This window comes from Corvus brachyrhynchos, unplaced genomic scaffold (assembly GCF_000691975.1).
Source record: "Corvus brachyrhynchos isolate BGI_N302 unplaced genomic scaffold, ASM69197v1 scaffold230, whole genome shotgun sequence".
In the NCBI taxonomy this organism is placed as follows: Eukaryota; Metazoa; Chordata; class Aves; order Passeriformes; family Corvidae; genus Corvus; species Corvus brachyrhynchos.
In genome coordinates, this window is record NW_008235744.1 from 1,125,102 (window position 1) to 1,144,504 (window position 19,403).

Below are 19,403 nucleotides of genomic sequence, written 5' to 3' on the forward strand. Positions count from 1 at the left end.
CTCCATTATCATGGTACAAAGCTGCTGCATTTTTCAAGATTTCAGACAACAAATGTGCTTAAAAAATATTGGTGGAATTTGATGATACCATACATCCATCTGAAATTTCTAAATATGTAGAAGCAGAAAAAGGAATAACTGGCTGCACATTATGAAACAATGTGCTATTAGCACAGTGAAACTAATCTCTAGTGCATATGTATAGTTAATTCCAAAACATCCAGAAATACTGGATCATCATTATGCATTCACTGTTTGGTTAATGTAACCTGCAGAAGATTAATGGATCCCAAATGCACCCACTTCATTGTACTTTCACACAACATAACACGTTCACAACAATTTGCTTGGGAAATCCTGCACAAGTGTTTTGCAACCCTGTGACTCTGAAGTTATGCAGAATTTTAAGGAAGAGACATGTTTATCTTCATAGGGAACTTTACAAAAAAGCACCAGATATCTCCGATTTGAGATTACGTTTATCAAACAAAAGGACACTGTTACATAATTCCTTCAAACAGCAACAGAAGTCCAGCCTCATAATCATTATTATGGTAGCTGAAATATTAAAATTCAACACCTAAACCAAAAGAACTTATGAATAGTTTTTGTTTATTTAGACCTTTACAAACATACAGAAATGCTTACAAAATCTGTTTAAACCATCCACAGTCTGCTTATAGGTAAATTTCCTTGGGGAAGGGCACAGAAGTGGCAGGAAGCTGACTGACAGCTTTTATCTGAAGCGTCTCTTCTTGAGCCACTTTTAGCCACACTGGAAAGACTCCGATGTTACCTTAAGGGAACACATTTAAGTCCAGCATCTTAATGAAACTGGACTTCCAGGAACAATCTTTCCCTCTTTGAGAGTTTTGGTGATTCCAAAGAAACAAGAGAAAGATTTAAAAAATGTGAAGCCTTCCTTTCCAAACCTTATTTTGGGCACAAAAATGATACAATATCTGATGGCTGAGTATTTAGCTACACTTTTTTCCAGAATAGTCCAGCATGATCAGGATTGCTTGCACTTTTAAGACAAAGATCATACTGGCAGAAATTTAACTGAAGACTAAATAAATCATGGAAGAAGGAATGTAAGGAATGTAAGTGTTGCAGCTACAACTGAAAACTGAAAAGAAATTAGGGCTGTAACAAAACTTACCTTGAAACAGATTGCCTGTTCCTGCCCCTCTCTCAGATTCCTACTCACACCTCAAGGACAGCTCTGATACTTACGAGGCAGCTGAAATACCACAGCTGACATCCCTGGGCGTTAGGGTTACACAGCACATACTTGGTGCTACCCTAACACTGCAGTATGGCACAGTAACAATGCGGCAGCTGCTTGGGGAGCTGAGGCCATCCGGAGCAGGGGCAGAAACCTCAGAGATCATGGAGGACAGCTGGGAGCAGAATTATGACAGCCACCTCAAGGTAAAGCACTCAAGTCAGCCATGAGGTGGTGAAGAGCAGGATTTTCAGACAGAATTACTAACTTCATATATTATAACTCCTATTAAATTTGTTGGAGAAACAGATGACAGGTCAGCTGAATGCGCCAGAATTAAAGCAAACAATACAACATAAAAACCCCTACCAGAGAAGAGCATGCACCTACATTACACAGTAGCTTTTCTCCAGTGTTTCCTATTTGAAGTGATCAAGACCTCTAAAGAAAGGTAAATGCTTCAGTTGTAGTTGAGAAGTGCATGCTCACCAATACAAGCAGTCAGTGCCCCACGCTTTCTACCCCATGCACAGAAGAAAAACTTAGTCAATATAAAGCAACAAGAAAAAGAAACCAGAAAAGGAAGTAAGAGAACATCAAGGAAGTATCAAGATTACACAGAAGCACTTACAAGATATTTTGAGAATTCCTCGTAGTTGCTGAGAAAAGTGGCTGAGGTGATGCAGATGTATTAGCCTTTCCAAGATCTTAAAAGAAAAATTCTACAATGCTGCATCTGTATCTATATTTTAAAACAGTAAATAAGCCACTCGGGAGTGGCTTAGTGTATATTTTGGGAACGGGGTATGACAGATGAGTCACTACCGTCAATGCTGCTTGTTTATATCGACACACTGATGAACGCAGTTAGGAGTTAGGGGTTTTTTTGTGTACCCATAAAATAGGATCTTTTAAATTGAACCTGGACACACTGCTATACCACAGGAATTCCTATTTACTTGGTGTAAATGAATTTCCATTGGATTACCATTGGAACAGCCTGAAAAAACTGAATGAAGCAACTTCATGGCCAGCACAACTACACAAAGGCAGAGGGAGTTATTGTAGATACTCTTAGCCTTGTATTTTTGGTTTGCTAAGATAAACACCTTATCAAGGTACATTTTGCTAGTAGATACAGTCTGTGTGAAATAAAACCAACAAATAAAAGGCAAATCTTCTTGTGACTGTGCCTAACTTCCCATTAAGTTACAGCTGAAGATTCCTTATAGCTTATTCTGCTGAAGTGTACTAAGATAAATAAAACAAAAACAAAACTCTCACAATACTGTAAGAAATGCAATGCTTCACATTTCTTGCAAAAAATTCTAATGGAATATATTAACCCTTGAATCTACTCTGATATGAATGTTTCTACATACCGATGAGTCCAACTGTTCAGCTTTCAGGCTGGTCTTTTTTAAAGTCCATTTACAAGTACAAAAATAATAAATATGTAACTAGTTGCTAACTTGTACAGTATAGTGTACATAACATTTGGGAAAACCAAGTGATCTCTATTAAGTGAGAAAATAATACACATTTATCACATAATGATTCAAACCTCCCGTGAGCAATTTTTTGTTTGCTTGTTGATACCCTCCTCCCCCACCTAAGTTAGAAGTCAATCCTTTAAACGATTTACTGCTTCTGAACAGCAGAAAAGCATGAATGAATTATGCCAGCAGGAGTTATACTATTCATAACAAGCACCAATCTCATTATTTAATAATTAATTCCAGTGAGAGTACAAGTGAAAAATTAATTTACTTAACATCATGTTCTGAATATTTTCCAGTTCTACCTATAAGAATAGTGGAAGATTTCCAAGACAAATTAGATTTTTCTCTCCATTCAGATGTATATACTAAAAACTACAGGAGGTCATGTTTTGCTTCTCTCTAGAATTATTTGAGCATTATCACAAATCCTTCTGCAGAAATGATGGGCCTAACTCCTTCATTTTAACTTTTGAAAACAAAATAAACCTATTTACAACAACAACAACAAAAAAAAACCTGAGCAGCTCTTTCAATAAACATTTAGAACCCAGCATCTTCTGTTCGCCCCTTAACAAATCCGCAAAGTAATTAAATTCTCTGATCAAAGCTCTGTCAGTAGACAGTCAGTGCTACAGTATTAACAACTTCACAAATGTAAAAATTCAAAATAATTGGAAAAAAAAAAAGTGAAGCTGCTAAGTCAAAATTGGATTTATATGTATACATGACCATATCTTCCTACATATGTAGGTTAGGACTACATAGTCATATACACACATGCATATAGCTTACAACTTTAAATTCACAGACAATGCAGCTATGAATTTCTGGGGACTTTAACATGTACAATATACCACTAAACTGAAAAGACTGGGGGCATAAAAAGACATGTTCTGGCTGATTTAGTTGGAGATGGTTAAGAATTTGTAATGAGTAGCTGTTGGTGTTCATTGAGCTGTGTGAGACATCACGCAAGCATTCATAGTCCATTTCAACACATATTCATAGCTCAAGATGGCTTAAATTAAGTGGCATCATTTAGCAGTGAAACAGACTTAGAGCACATACACAGTCCCCATGCCATCTGCACCACCAGCAGCCTCCAGAAGAGGTGCGGGAAATACTGAATCTGGCAGCCAGATCTGCAAGAGCTTTGCATCTTTCTCCTCCCAACAAGTGACCTCAACTCCTTCTGTGCACTCACTATCACAGAGGGCCTCCCCTGGACGATTTTCCCTCCCAATACCATTCTTTTGTTTGAATTCGGCTTTACCCTTTATCTCCTTGCTACTCTGGAAGCACCCGTCAGTAAGTTGACTGAACTACTCCACCCTGTCAAGCGCCCTTTCCCTTCTCAAGTTGCCTTCTAGGATTAATGAGAAAAATATTGTTTGAAATCATATCACTATTTCAAGAACACCTCGCGCATTTCATAGCCCCAGTATTGAAGTTTTTAAGAGTGTGTGGTAACTCTCAAACAAGTGTTCTCTAAGCTGCAGTTTTAACTAGAAAAATACCATACAGAGGCGGCAAATTCCATCACAGAAAGATCAATTATGAGTCACTTAGAAAACTTTACTTCTACCAAACACATTAGTTTAATTATAAGAACTTTGCTTTTTCTTTAATATAGGAGTAAAACATCCTACACAATGCTTAACTCAGGAAAAAAAGAAAAGGAAAAGGCAAACAACCAAAAAACCCAAGTCAACACAAAACAACCCACACTCTTCTAGAGATTCTAACCAAAATATTATCCAGGAGAAAGAGAATGGTAAGTTTATTAATTCAACAGAGATATTAAAAAGTTCTTACTTAAATCAATCATAAATGTTGGAACTTGCAATATAGAAACTGGTATGCTTACCTAGCATACGAATGTACAACGCAGTCTGATCAGAGCTGTCATAGGAAATTGCTCCACGCCTCTGAAAAAAAACAAGTGTATTTTAAGCAAGTTAGAAGTAAATAATTTCTAAATTGAAATAAAAATAAAGTATTAATTGACCATTTCAATTTTAACTCAAAACTAATTTTAGAAATTTTGTGTCTTTCATGCAAAATGCACCTTTCAAGTATATATATCTACTTATTTTGTTTTAAGAAGCGACAAAGGAAGGATAGGAATTGGTAGTGAAAAGATTATGAGAAGCGGGATGAGTGTGGTAAAAAACATCCCCATATATTTCATTACAATGTTCCTCAATCATTCCTCACAATAAAAAAGATGTAGAACGAGATTACACAGACACAAGAAAGTGCTTCTCCTGGCCTTCCAGAACACCATACTTGAAACAAATACTTGCAGTTCCTGGTTTATGTATTTACTTTTATCTCTGGGGTATTTCCATCTTCCAAAGGTAAAAGAAGTAAAAGAACTGAAATTACACCATTACTGCAGCCCTAGGATGCCACATGCTACATTCATTGTAGCCAGTATTTTCTGTAGGCAAAGCAAGGTATCACTGAGGTAAAATGTTATACATAAAGGCATTTCAGAGAAAGCCAGCAAGTAGTATTTCATATTTGATGATAAAAGTTCAGAAGAGTCATCAAGTTATCCACGCACAACACTGAGATACTCCCATATAAACTGTATTTCTTATCTACATGGGACACATATGTTTCATACATATTCAGCTACTGCGATAGTTACAATCCAAGAAGTCTCCCACAAGGTGGTGAATTGGTCCTCTATCAGCAAAAAACTGGAGGAATGTTCTTACTGCTACACATCACTGGCATCACACAGTCTGCAAAGCATGGCTCGACCCAGCACCCAGCCTCACGTCTTGCTTTTACTGTACTTTGACCATCTTCTGCCCATTCCTAAGGCCTTCATTAATGTTACTTGTTAATCCAAGGATTAGAAGATCACCTTCACAATCAGACCTCCATTTTGACAGTTCAGAACATTTGTTCTTTACAGAAGTAAGATTTTTTGTGGAGGGTGCACATTAGAAACTCCTACGACCTCCCTGTACACCACACCTCTTTCTTACACTGAGGACAGTGAAGTCCTCAAGGCCACCAAGAGTCAATACATGCCTTTGAGAACTTCAGATAAAAGCCAAGCTGGTGGTGAACACAATCACTCATTTTTTCATTTGTGCAGCAGGAACAACACTACCTCATGGACATGCAAGAGCCTGAAAATGTGCAAGTTCAAAAGATAAGAAATCAAACCATGTGAGGAAGTAGGATAGAAAAAATAATGTTGGCTATTGAGAAGAATACTGAAGGAAAGAAAATGAAGGAAAGAAAAATTACGTGGAAAGGCAAAAAGGCAGAACTGCTGATATGCATCTATTTACAGAACAAGCTGAATGAACTCAAAGACAGACTAGAGATGAATAACCTCAATCACTGTGATTTGTACAAGTGATGTGCTAAGACTCCAAACTTGTAACTTTTTAAAATATTTTCATGCTAAAACAAAAAAGAAAACATTACACTTGAAGCTGTAGAAGTTTTTTCCAAAAGTAAGCTTTCTATGTAATTACAGAAGTGACCAAAGACCTTGCTCCAAATGTGGTCCAATAATAACGGCTGTTGTAAAGACTACAAGGAAGAATTCCCTGTACAGAACTTTTATGTTGTCTTAGCTTTTGTTCTATATTTCCTTGGAAGATCATAAACCACACAAATAATTCCTCAATATATATTTGTACAGCATTTTTCATAGCAGTGTGCCTGTCCCAATGGGAAAGGCAGAAATACAACTCATCAGCCAGAAAATGATGCTGGTTTCTCACTAACATTTTTCAATTTCTTTCATTGAACCTGCCTTTGAGAGTTTCAGAAAATCTCAGCTGAACGTATTTTTCAGTAGCTTGGAACATTTCACATCACTGACTAGGCACAATCAGTGATGTAATTTAGTGCTAACTTGCAATTTGCACCTGTCTATCACAGATTCCTGGACATGTCCAGTACAGTTCTGTAATCTAATACAGGAGAAACCTAAGCATGCATGCAGCTACAAGACCCATGTACAACTGGAGCATTAGACTCCATAAAGAAAACAATATACAAAAATTTACTGAAAAATAAACCCTTTTGATATGTCAATTCTAAAATATTACTTGCTCCCTAAAAATATTGTTAGATAAAGCAGTCTATATAAAGTACTGCATCCATGTATGGTATCAAACAGAAAGCACATTTTTAAAAACAAAGTAGTTGCTTATATAGACAAGTGGTTGCGCTCTGTAAGGAAATATTTGAAACAATCAAATCTATTAAAATTACCTTTGAAGGTTTGGTTTTCTAAGGAAAAATAGAGACAATTTATTGTATAAATTTCACTAGCAATACTTCACAAATAGTAGGACAATTTCAGCTAATTTTGCTAAAAGGACTGAGGTGTTAAAGATACTTCATTCATTGAAATTTGTTAAATAAAACAGGTAAGAGGAAAACACGTATTAGCAAGTTCCACCAACAGGCAGATGTTGGGTGGGTGATGAGTGGTCAGACCTTTTATCTTTAGACCAGGTAAATAAGTGAGGTACAGATAGTTGAGCACTGTGGTGGGCAGTCAGAGACAAAGGATAAAGCTAATGGTACAGAGGTTTTTTAGCAACTTGTGATAGGTAAACAAATAATATTGCACTCATCCAGATGAAGACTGCATTGTGTCAGCTTACTCTGCAAACACCTAACAGACCATCTACTGCAGGTTATGGTGTATCACCTATTTCTCCACTTCAAATAATACAGCCAGTGCATTTGTTATTCTACCCACTACAGTACTCTAGAAAAATGCAAGGGAAAAGGCAGAAAGAGAGAAGTAATTTAATGTATGCTGTGTGTGGTTCTTTAAGATATACTGCCCAGATTTCACCACTTACACCCAGCAAATAGAAAAACCAGATTTAATGCTTCAGCTTTTACTGAGACATGATCTGACAGACAGCAAACTCATAAGGAGGAAGGCAAATGTGTCTCAAAGAACTAAAGTTACTGTAAAGCACTCAACAATTCAATTTAATCAGCAGGATTTTACCCTTGTCGATGACCAAAAATGCCACCCTCCTTATGGCTAATCAAAGGCCCACTCTCTGTAGCCTACACCAAGACATCAAGACTATACTAACCCTAAAATATACTTTACTTACACAGATGAGATGACCATAGCATACACTGAATCACCCTACAGACACCTTGGATCAGAAATCTTTGTGGATTAAGACTGACTTCTGGCACCTCAAAATATTACTTGTTGTCACGTTATTGTCAATATTTTTAAGTCATTTAGCATAAAATTTTATTTCTATATCTCTGCCACCTCTTTGATCTCCCTGAGGATTTGTACATGTTAAAAACAGTACTGACCTTCTGTACAAATATCAAACAAATAAGCACCATTCCAGCAAGCAGACAGAATTACTAGTGCTCAAAGACAAGACAATCCTAATGTGTTTGTGTTTAGGCAGGTTCTGTTTTCAAGCACATGGACTGCTTGGTTGGTGGGAATGTCTACTGGACTCCAAGTGATTCAACAAATTCCTCAAATGATTAGGTGAGGTTCTCAACTGCTCTGCTCATTTCCAGGCACAAGCACAGCCATCTGAACTGGGTGGGCTCTTTTGCTTCAGTGGTGAAGATGGATGTCAGAAGGATGACTGGGAAGGATTGTTTATACTGGACTTCACCTTTCAAAGCCTCACCTTAAACTTCAGTTTCACACTAGAGTATCGTTTATTCTTCCAAAGGGCAATACAGTAAAAAAAGCTTCCATTTTTCCTGCTTTTGTGACATATTTTTGGAAAGTGAATGGAAGAAGTTCAAACTAAATTGGAAAATCCATTAATCCTCTAAGAACAACACTGATACAAGGCCTCTGCAAAAATATGTGAAGGGACTATCCACCAGAACCTAGATTTCAGTCAGATCTCTTTGAACACCTTTTCAGAGAGTATAGCAAGTTATTAAAGGCCACGCAATGGGAACAATGTGCCAAAATAGCACACAGATACATCTTCAAAGGGAAACCGCTTCAGTGATGCTTGGGAGTACAAGCATTTGCATGTACCACTTGGAAACGGAGCACCTGCTGCTGTTTGTGTCAAACAGAAATGTTTCCATTGATGTATCAGTTTTATCACATGGACTTCCCAATCTTGTTGAGAGCAGAGCACCAGCATTACTGCTGGACACTTCATTTTGGCAAGGGCCAGCTTTTGGACTGCCAAGCAAAACATCTGCTAGTCTCATTCTCTAACAAAACCTGCTGGAGCTGCTGGCCTTCAAAATTCAGTACCAGCCATCAGAAAGAACCATCCACACTTTTTGATGGACTACAGAACCCTCACTTTGCTACTCAGTTGTTTATCCAGAAGCTGGGAAAGAAAAGACAGAGAGCAACACAGCCAGGCAAGTGTTTTTACATACCTGACTTTTCAGTCCAAGCTCTCTGCTCAACTATCAGAGCATTAGTCTCAACTGCTCTGAAGATGAGTGTGGAGAAGTTGCTATACCATGGCAACTGAAATGTACTGGTTATGCTGCCTCAAATATACACACTTGGAAAGCATTTAAGATCATAAGACGGTTTATCAACTAGAAGTCTTGAGAATGACAAACTAATTAAGACCTTATTTCTCCAACTAATATTATATTTCAAAAGCAAGACTCTCGTGTATCTTAGACTTATTTCAAGTATTTATAAGTTCCATACTAATATATGATCCATAGTTTTCCAAAAGGCACCACAAAGCTTTTACCTCACTAAAGCACAGACAAATGTTCTTTACAAGCACTTAAACTGACAATGAACTCAGGTAAGCCTGAGTATGCAAAATGGTTCTACTACTATTATTAAAAATTTTCACTGGAGTTCGAAGCAGTACTTTGAAAGTTTGTCAAACCAACAGTAAGAAAGTGTAGTTAACACTGCCTTCCTGAAATGAAATCAGCAATAGGAACCACCCTTTCTTTCAAATATCTGAATGTGATAATTTTATTATTTTCTTCCATATAAAGCTATTTCACATGATCATCTCCCAAGACAGATGGCAACCATTTTTAAACTTAGCTATCATTTGAATGATAATTATCAATGTTAATGATACATATATCTAACAAGCATCTGTAAGCTATTTTTTCTTATATACCTCAGACGTATATCATGTGGCATAAGACTTATCCAAAACTTTATCAACATAAAAAAAATCAAAATTTAACAAAAATATACAAAACAAAAGCTTGACAATTGATCAGGAAGAATGTACAGTAAAAAAAAAAAAAACACATAAGCAATTGGTTTACGTGAGGACAGTAACGAACAGGGGTATTGCCTTTAGAAACTAGATCAGCATAGCAGAAAGACTCTAAATGGATGAACACAAAAATACTAATTCTCAAAAAGAAACAACCATTAGCACATGTAAAAACAAAGTCATAAACAGCAGGGATTTTTATGCCTAACTGTATTATGTCAGCTACCTGGAACTCCTATTTCTCCCCACCTTAAAACAATCTCTGACCAAACTGGATTAGACATAACTCTTGAACAGGCTCTTTATGTCAAGTTCCAGAAAGCCAGCAGTTTGACAATATACCAGTAAAATGTGGATGATGCACTGGTATAGCACACAGGCTGTAAAACTCTGGTGTTTAGAATCTGCCTTCAGTCACAAGTGAACATCAATTGGGTACCCTGGTCTTTTTCTTGATGTGACAGAAGTTGTCACAAGTGCTAGCTAGCAACTAAGCCTGACCATTTTTGCTTTTAATAAATTTAGAAACATGTTATTGGCAATGACTGAAGAGTACAGGCATGGATGCCTGGTAAAGCTTGTTTTCACAACAAACTCAAATTCATGCTTGTTCAGATTCTTCTGTTAACTGCACAATAATTTTAGAAGTATGTATCAATAACAATAACAAGAAAAAAAACCTATCTAAAAATGCAGCAATTCTACGTTTTTTCAGTTTCCCTCATTCTCTCCAATGATTCTGGCTCTCCTTCATAACCCTACACTTAATTTTTTTACTCCTTTTGGAATTAATTCCAGATTATACAGCAAGCTATGCTGAGAAGAGCCTGGTCTCATCTCCAGGCACCAATCTCACCCATATTTACTAGCACAAATATCCATTATGGGAATACTTACATTCCTTGGAATGAAAGAGTAAAAACTTAATCCTAACATTAGTATGCATTTTTCAAAACACAGGGATCTCAAATGGAAAGGCTACAAAGTAAGTAAAGTAGGTATTTCACATAAGCAAACAAAACTGGTATTTCCACTCCTGCAACTCTGAAATCAACAATACAAAAAGGATATCCTGTCCAGGAAGCAAAATACACTAATTCGTATTATTCTCACTATGTTTTAAATTGTTTTTCCTTATTTTCACAAAGCCTTTAAAGTGCTATAAAATTGAAAATCTGTTAGTAACAGAGGCAAGACAACTCCGGCCATTCAGAAGCCATTTCAGATCCTTTTTTTCCCCTCTGTCCTAACTGGCACCCCTACAAACACACTCCTTCCCACTTCAAGGCAAGCAAAAGTCAAGAGCTACAAAATCATGTATGAACACTTAGGAAACACAATCTTAAATGGCAAATGACATGTTTCCAAAACAGATTAGATTTAAAAAGGAAAAATAAGCACTCGTGAAGTTCTTAATGACTTCTTAATGACTTTTCACTCACACTACTTCTAAACCCAGTTAGTCAAAACTGAATTTAAAAATGGCCTACCTTAGAAGTAATCCATTTGATTAGGATCAGAGCTAAACACCAGATCAATGCAATTCCCATTGGATCACCCCAAATACCTGAAGCATAATCTCCCCCCGATGGCCGCCCGTGCTGAAAGCAGCAGGGCACAGCAGTGAGGCACAAGGCAGGCAGCAGCTGTCACCTGACAGCCCCTGCAATGTGCTCTGCCCCGCTCCTCTCTGCCAACGCTGGACTCAACAAGAACGGTTTACAACCAGAGAACATGGCAATTAGTGAAACCTTACTAAACCCCACAGAAACGCTAAAGGAAATGTAAAACCACAATTACATCCTTTCATCATATCTAAATACAGCAAAGTGTGCCAGACAACAGGATCAAACTCCAGTAGTCAAAACACCCAAGCTAATTCAGGATATTGCCTTGCCTTCAAATGCTATGAAGAGCCTGTTTCCAGCAGATTCCACCACTTGTGATATTCACACATTCCTTTTATCTCTGCCACCTGGAGAACTGCCATGAACTGAACTTCAAAACATATTTCAAAATTGCTTTTATAGCAATGTACTATAAATAACATTAATGAAAGTTAATGCACCAAATATGTGCAATTGTTCAAACCAACTGTCATTGTCTAACTTCTTCTTTTGTCCACTAAATACCAGGCCATCCTTCATGCTGTCTTTTTAGCCATTCAGACTCATGCCTGAACTGGCATATGGCTTTCATTTATTGCTGCAGGGGTTGAACCTGGCTACAGGCTCCCTAGCCCTTCCCAGGGTTGGAAAGCAGACTAACTTCCTCCAAGAACACTGATAATACAGCAAAGTGATCCTACATGCTTGGTGCAGCTTTGAGATTCATTCTAATTTTTGTAATTTTAAGCTGACAATAATGTTTCATTTCAGAAATACAAGTAAATCTCAAATACTTTGGAAAAAAAGGAGCTACAGTGGGGGAGAAAAAGGAACAGTGTGGGATAATGAGGAGTTTAAAAGGATGAAGCTGAATAACTGAAAGCAAAATTATATGAAGAGTCTGTTCTTCCTTTTTTTTTTTTTTTTTTTGCAAGAAAATGAATTCCAAGTTCCAATGTGTGCACAAAATACAAAAGTTAGCACAGATCACCGAAGGAGTAGTTTTAACACTGAGGAGCTAATTTCCTTCCGTCCAAAGGAAAAGTGGACACATACCACAGTGGATGTTTACTGAATTAAGGAGAAGATTTGTTAAGTGGGATAGGCTCTTTGTTATTTTATATCATGATTCCAAATATTTATACTGTCTTTTAAGCTATAATCATGGTCTCAGCACAACCTGTGAATCCCTACAGAACCATTACATTCTGAGCATTTATCTTCTGCCCTGTCCCTATGCCCTGGAAAACCAGTCAGATCAAAACCAAAGGCAAGAACATTCAGAATGGGTCTTTTGGTACCTCACTTAATGAATGCAGCACTTTTCTAAAGGTCTGTCAAGTTCCATCTAAAATACAAACTGTCACAGAGATAGATTTTAAAACATTACCACCTCCAAACATTTGACAAGGTTAAAACACCCTGACAATTAACCACCACCAGTCTGATGTTACTTTAAAAAAACAAACTCACAGTAAATGGCATCAGGCTATATTTGCATTACAATTTGGCACAACTGGAGCAGATTAAAACACAGCTGCTGCTCAGATCTTTACACCTATACTATATGAAACCCAGGAGTTTTAATTTTTTTTTGCAGGCCATATTTACTCCAACTTCCTGAACCAGACCCTACCACAGGAGGTTCAAAGCTGCTAAAAAATGACCAAAACCTGATCAAAACTCTACAACCATATTGAGGATTAGGGCACATTTGGTGCACACAATGAGTGAAATGACTTAAGTTTCTTTTGGAAGAACCAAAACCAGTCTGGAAAACAACAAAATGCGCCCAGCAAACAAGAACAATGAGGTGATTTGCTTCAAGACTAAACTCTCCTCTGAATGAAACTCCAGCATAAATACCCTTATACTCTTTGAAATGTCAAGCATTCCTCTCAGTCATCACTATTATCAATCCTGGACAAGTCTTCTCTTTTCCTGTCTCAAAACACATGAAGATGTTCTTGGATTGTGTGCACGGTCTTGTCCCATGTGCACGGAGCAAGACTTTCTTCCACCAATTTCAGAAATACAACATTATCTTAGAAAACAGAGCTATACAAACTGATTACCCTTGCCTCTTTTGTCTTCCACCATTAAGTGGTTTAATTAAGAAGCCTCCCCTTACTGAAAGTTTTCTTAAAACTGTCTCATGCATAAGTTTAATACGAGAACACAGAAATAAAAATATTTGCCCACCTGTTAAGCACCACTACACCATTATTTGTTTTAATTATGGCTTGGAAATGGAAAGATTGTTTTGGCAATACAATTCTGAATTTGGAGACAGAGTAAGATCAGAAATTACACTGGTTTGTATGAGAAGTTTAAGAAATCAGCACAGAAGCTAAAGTGCTTCGTTTGGGGAAAGTACTGCTTTGAATAACCCCACTAACAATTCCAAGGTGAAAGTGAAATAAATTACATTTTACAAATATGTGGAAGAAATTATTCAAGGTCATTAGTACATATGGTAAATCCGCAGGTAGAAGGCTACATAAAAATGAGGTAATACTAAATTCCCTCTGTGTTAACGTACTACCTGTTATACTGCCTCAGTTCTGGAGGTGCAGTGACCCTTGAGCTGTGGACATCACCATCAGTTTCAGCTTCATCTTGAAACTGAGAAGCACACCAAAAAGAACAGCTATCATACATTGCATTGTATTTTTAAAAATTGGGGAAGTTGCTAATGCTGTTTCATTTTCTTTCTTCTCTTTTTCTTTACTGCTTTCTAACAGATTCTCAGTTTTCTAAAATCTATTTCCTTGATGTCTGCAGAGACACCATGTTTGATAAGGCAGTTAACATTCACATACAAGTTGTTACTTATTCCTCTCTCCTTACCATCAGCTCACATGTACAAGTGCAATTGCTGTCTCTTATCATTTCCAAAGAAACACAAATATCCCAATGAATTCAATGCAGACTTGATGATACTCAGCACTGTAGATGCATCTCTGCAGTCAAAGACATGTTTTGCTACAATTTTTGCATTTACTGAACAAACCTTTCTGTGCTATTCCTGGTAAGACAAGTATGCATTATCAATACAGCAGAAAGCAGTTGGGATCTTGCAACAGGCGTTACAAAGATTCCACTAAGGAATTTGCTAGAGCTACCAGTTTGCTCTCATTGGGAAACAGGCATCACATGGGACCAGCTCCTACCCATTCAAAGAAGCTCCCCCATTAATATACCATGGTGATTTGTAAGGCTCCAATTATTTCCATATACACTCCTAGAGATCTGCAAGGCTCCATGTGGAAACCCATTATTTCCTATTACGTACTCTGTTATCTGAAGTATCAAGTACAGGATCCCAAATTTGCCTGTGTATTTCTAAATATCCATCTGTTCCAATCCTTTTCTATTTTTATTTATTTTCCTGAAGTTCATCAGCTCTGAAGAATGACTCAGGGTTGCCTTACAAAGCTTAGTAACTACTGTTTGTGCAGAAGTGTCTTTAAATGCTCCACTTCCCCCCCCCAAAAAAACATTTCAGTAACACCTACAAGAAATCCAGAATTGAAGCAAGAGCACCAAATTTCAGAGACATTACTGGGTCTCAGATGATGCTCCGTTTTAAATACAGCAGGGCTTCACAGATCTCCATTACCACCTGAGCTTTTATGCAAAAGTTTGAGGCCTGTTGCTAATCACTCCTACTTGCCAGAATGACCTGATTTCGTGTGCATGCACTTGTACACCTGGCCCAGAAAAGAAATCTCCATGGAGTCTCCTTTGCCCTTCAAACACCCCCTTCCAGAACAGAGGCTTGTGGCACACTGATTTCTAGGATACACTCCTGAGTGACCTATTACTTGCTATGAACCAGCCAGGGAACCTTACTGTATTTATATTAACAGCATGTAATGACAGTAGAGGAATAAGCCTATCGCTTACAAATTCATCAGCACACAGTGGAAAATAAACACAACTAATTTCTATCTTTTCTTTGCTTTTCTCCTTGTCTCATTATAAATCATGTGTGATCTCTCTCTCCAGCGGACTTCACTAAAAAAGAATAATTAAATGGTAATCTATGAGTATTCTTGTAACAAGTGTGGGTAGCTACTGCTGCAGCCCAACCCAACCACTAAACACTGCACCCAATGAAAAAAAAGAAGAAAATGCACCATTATTTTTATAGATATTGAGAACAGAACTTCTAGAATTTCACAATGTATACACAACGAACAACTTTTACAAATGCTACTTCTATTCACATCTTAATTTAAAATGTTATCTAAGCATTTTACTTTCAATTCAGCTTCTTATTTAAAAGATTTGCCATGTTAGCCTAAGTTGCAACTAGGTACAAGATTCCAACTATTCTAGCTGCTTATTAACAAAATCATAGAATGATTTAGGTTGGAAAAGACCTTTAAGACCATCAAGTCCAACCATTAACCCAATACTGCCAGCTCCACCACTAACCCACATCCCTAAGTGCCACATCTACATCTTTTAAATGCCTCCAAGAATGGTGACTCAAACACTTCCCTGGGCAGCCTGTTCCAATGTAATATAATAATTAATATGAATCTTTCTACAAACAATAGTTTTTAAATTTAATAATACATTCATATAATCTCATTTTGGAGAGAATCGTCATGGCAGCATAACGAGTCAGCTGCAATTTCCTAACAGTATGGGCTGAAAGTCCCTAAAAGAGTGAATTACAGTAATCAGCCCTTGAGATGACAAAAGCATTAATTGGCATCTCTGTTGCTTTAAAAATGTTATCTAAGCATTTTACTTTCAATTCAGCTTCTTATTTAAAAGATTTGCCATGTTAGCCTAAGTTGCAACTAGGTACAAGATTCCAACTATTCTAGCTGCTTATTAACAAAATCATAGAATGATTTAGGTTGGAAAAGACCTTTAAGACCATCAAGTCCAACCGTTAACCCAACGCTGCCAAGTCCACCACTAGGCCATATCCCTAAACGCCACACCTACACATCTTTTAGATAACTCCAGGGACAGTGACTCATCAACAAAGCTACATATCAGGTAGCAAACCATAAGCAAACATGAAAATTTAAGAAAGTTAGAAAATTCACCGTCACAACCACGTATAAATTATCATTGCAACTACCTAACTCACTGCAACTAAACTCAAAAGGCTGGTTGATCTTAAACCAAGGGCTGAGAACTCCAAAACATGAACTTTGAAAGTCAAGGACAGCTACCGATCCAGAAAGCTGAAATTATAACCTTAAAGACCACTTTTCAGTTTTAGAAATTTTCCATTTCAGCTCTCAGTAAGACAGAAAAAGAAAGAAATCCCCCTTAGAAAAGATACAAACCCATTGAATGAAAGAAGTCAACAAGTTGCCTTTCCGTACCATCGCCCATTCTGTGAGTTTTCTATTGCTACTGCAACATAGCAATAGAAAACTATCAGGGTCATTCTATATGTCCTTTATTTCTAAAAGGGGTAAGAGGTAGTCTATCTTTTATAAACAAATCACATAAATCTTTGTCCAAAAAAGCACACTTTTAAACACTGCATTTTTCTGATTGCTGTTTTAAACCTTTCATTTGCTCAACATCATGATTTTCAGGTTAACAGAAATGGACATGTAACACTGAAAAAGCAAAAACATCCACATCATATTTGAGGGGTGGATAAGAACACATTTTTAATTTCCTTGCATAGATTAAACACCTTAAAACAGATTACTTCTTTTTAAAATGATTCTTTGCAATACAAATTAGAACACTCTCAGTGCCTCTGTCATATCATGAACTTCAGTTCTGTGTTTTCATAAGAGAAAGTGTTATATGGTATAAACTGGCTCAGTGACAAGCAATCCAATTTAGATCATTTAAATTTAGAAACTCTGAAATTTACTGCTTTAGGTAAAAAAAAATCACCGGAAGATTAACTGAAGCTCTACAATACAGTATTCTTTCTCTGATTTATTCAGACACCCATTTTCAAAGGATGTTTACTTACTATGGCATTTTAGGCCTTTGTATAAATTCACATAACTAAGATTTCTGCTTCTCTCCAGAGAAGCAATTTTGGAAAGAAGTTATACTCCACTTTTTTCAAAGCCTCTTGAAAGAAACAAACAAATTTAAGAAGTATGAAAAAGTTCGGACAAAGCTGACACACATGTATTTGTCATTTGTTTTTTAGGAAATACTCATTTTTTAACCATTGGATGTAGTGAATCTTACCACCTTTGACAAAGAACCATATTAGAGTTGTACAGATGCTCAACCAGGACTGGTCTACAGCAGCCTGTATCTGCCCACACCTGTTGGCAGGTACTGTCATCTGCTCATTCATAGCAAGAAACTGGTCCAATTTTGGAGCTCAATACAAATACCTTCATCTGTGATTTTGAAGAGTTAAAGAACTGTACCATTGTTACAAGACAAAGTTCCATCAGGGCCTCAAGACTGCAATCCACTCAGTAAAGGCAGACTGCTCTGAAGGTGAGATGCAAGAAGTTGAGTTTTAGCTGCTCTGAGTTACTACATTTCACTATTAAATACACCTTCAGCGAAGACTGAATGGTATACTGGAAGCAGATAAACAGTAATTTCAATTCCCACATACTTCACATATTGCAAGTAACCTGGCTATGGAAGTGAAAACAGTTGAACAGTAATGTGTGACAAGAAAAGCTACCAAAGTTTTAGACTTTGGAATAAAAAATTTATGTTCTATTTCTAAAGCACATCCTTTGAACAGTGAAAGATCATCTTACTGTACTATATTTAAATGGCAATCTAAATAAAAAACATCGAGTTTACAATCTCACAGAAAGATACCGCAAAACTGTCAACACATCGCAACAACCAGAAAAGAAAATTACAGAACTTAAAGTCACAGAAGTTGTATCTTCACAAGTTATCAACAGAAGACACAAAGGACACAACAAGTCTGTCCTCTAAATTCAAGGTTGAAGCTTTTTTCCTCGGGGAGAAGCTTTTCCAGTAACTTTTATGCTTATGTGAACACTACTAGCTCACCTGTGCAGCTTCAGAGCTTCCAGAAGCATGTGTGTGGAAAGGGGGAGCACAGGAAGCACTCAGGGCTTCCCCACACAGCAGCTCTACGTATGAATTTCTACAGTTGTGTCTGTCCCGCTCATGAACTCAGAGAACAGAGCAATGCAGTGCAACAAATAAAGGCTAAAAGGCACAGGAGCAGGCACAATGTGAGATGTTCCTTTTCACTTGCTCCCTGGGCTTCTCTCTCATTCACACGTGAAAAAGAAATAAATAAAATTTATGGTAACAACTAAGAGCCTCTATTTGACTAAGTGATGGGTACTCCCATAGCTATGAGGGCTCACCTCTCTCTAACCCTAAGTATTATTTTCCTGCCTGGTTCTTGTCTAGCAAGTTTTCTCTAATCCAGTACTGCTAAAAGCTACCTTCAACCCCTTCACGCACACTTCAATTCACTTTATAGGAAGCTTTTAAAGAACAGTTTACACAAAATTAAAATATTCACACTTACTGAGACTCCCCAGGCAACACAGCTTCCATTTACTTTAAGCAAGGATTTTCAATATTCAAATCTCATTTAAAAAAAATTAACAATTCCCACAGGGAAAAAAGAAACAAAACAAAACCTAACACATTTCGGCAGTTCCCTAGGCAAACTGGCATATGTTAAAGCTCCAAAAGTATGTTAAATATTAAAAAGGCAGTACTAAAATCATCTTTGTTTCTCCTTCCTTGCTAGCCATCACACAAAAATATTAGGTTGTCAAAAAAGATTCAATTTCAAGGGGAAAGCTGGAAGATTCAGATTCACAAATTAAGCAGAGATAGCAACAGAACATCTGAAATAAATAAAGTCTGGCTT

The 19,403-nt window shown here is 37.1% G+C and overlaps 1 protein-coding gene and 1 long non-coding RNA gene across 5 annotated transcripts in view; one reads left to right on the forward strand and one right to left on the reverse strand.

Annotated features, from left to right (window-relative positions):
• The window catches only part of PDE7A (phosphodiesterase 7A), a 42,670-nt gene extending 31,152 nt beyond the window's left edge, over window positions 1-11,518 (reverse strand). The window contains exons 1-2 of one of the 3 annotated variants that reach the window (XM_008644183.2): window positions 11,444-11,518; window positions 4,598-4,658 (exon numbers count right to left, since the gene is read on the reverse strand). In XM_008644183.2, coding sequence (XP_008642405.1) covers window positions 4,598-4,658; window positions 11,444-11,503 — 121 coding nt within the window. In that variant the 5' untranslated portion in view covers window positions 11,504-11,518. Of the gene's footprint in view, window positions 1-4,597; window positions 4,691-11,443 lie in introns of those variants that run through there. The other 2 variants (XM_017725802.1, XM_017725810.1) reach the window with 2 other exon arrangements.
• LOC108444624 overlaps window positions 1-18,834 on the forward strand; it is a 33,623-nt gene extending 14,789 nt beyond the window's left edge. Inside the window, exon 3 of one of the 2 annotated variants that reach the window (XR_001859262.1) lies at window positions 17,718-18,834. This is a non-coding gene — a long non-coding RNA (uncharacterized LOC108444624). Of the gene's footprint in view, window positions 1-8,286; window positions 13,216-17,717 lie in introns of those variants that run through there. The other variant, XR_001859263.1, reaches the window with a different exon arrangement.
• The last annotated feature ends 569 nt before the right edge of the window (window positions 18,835-19,403 follow it).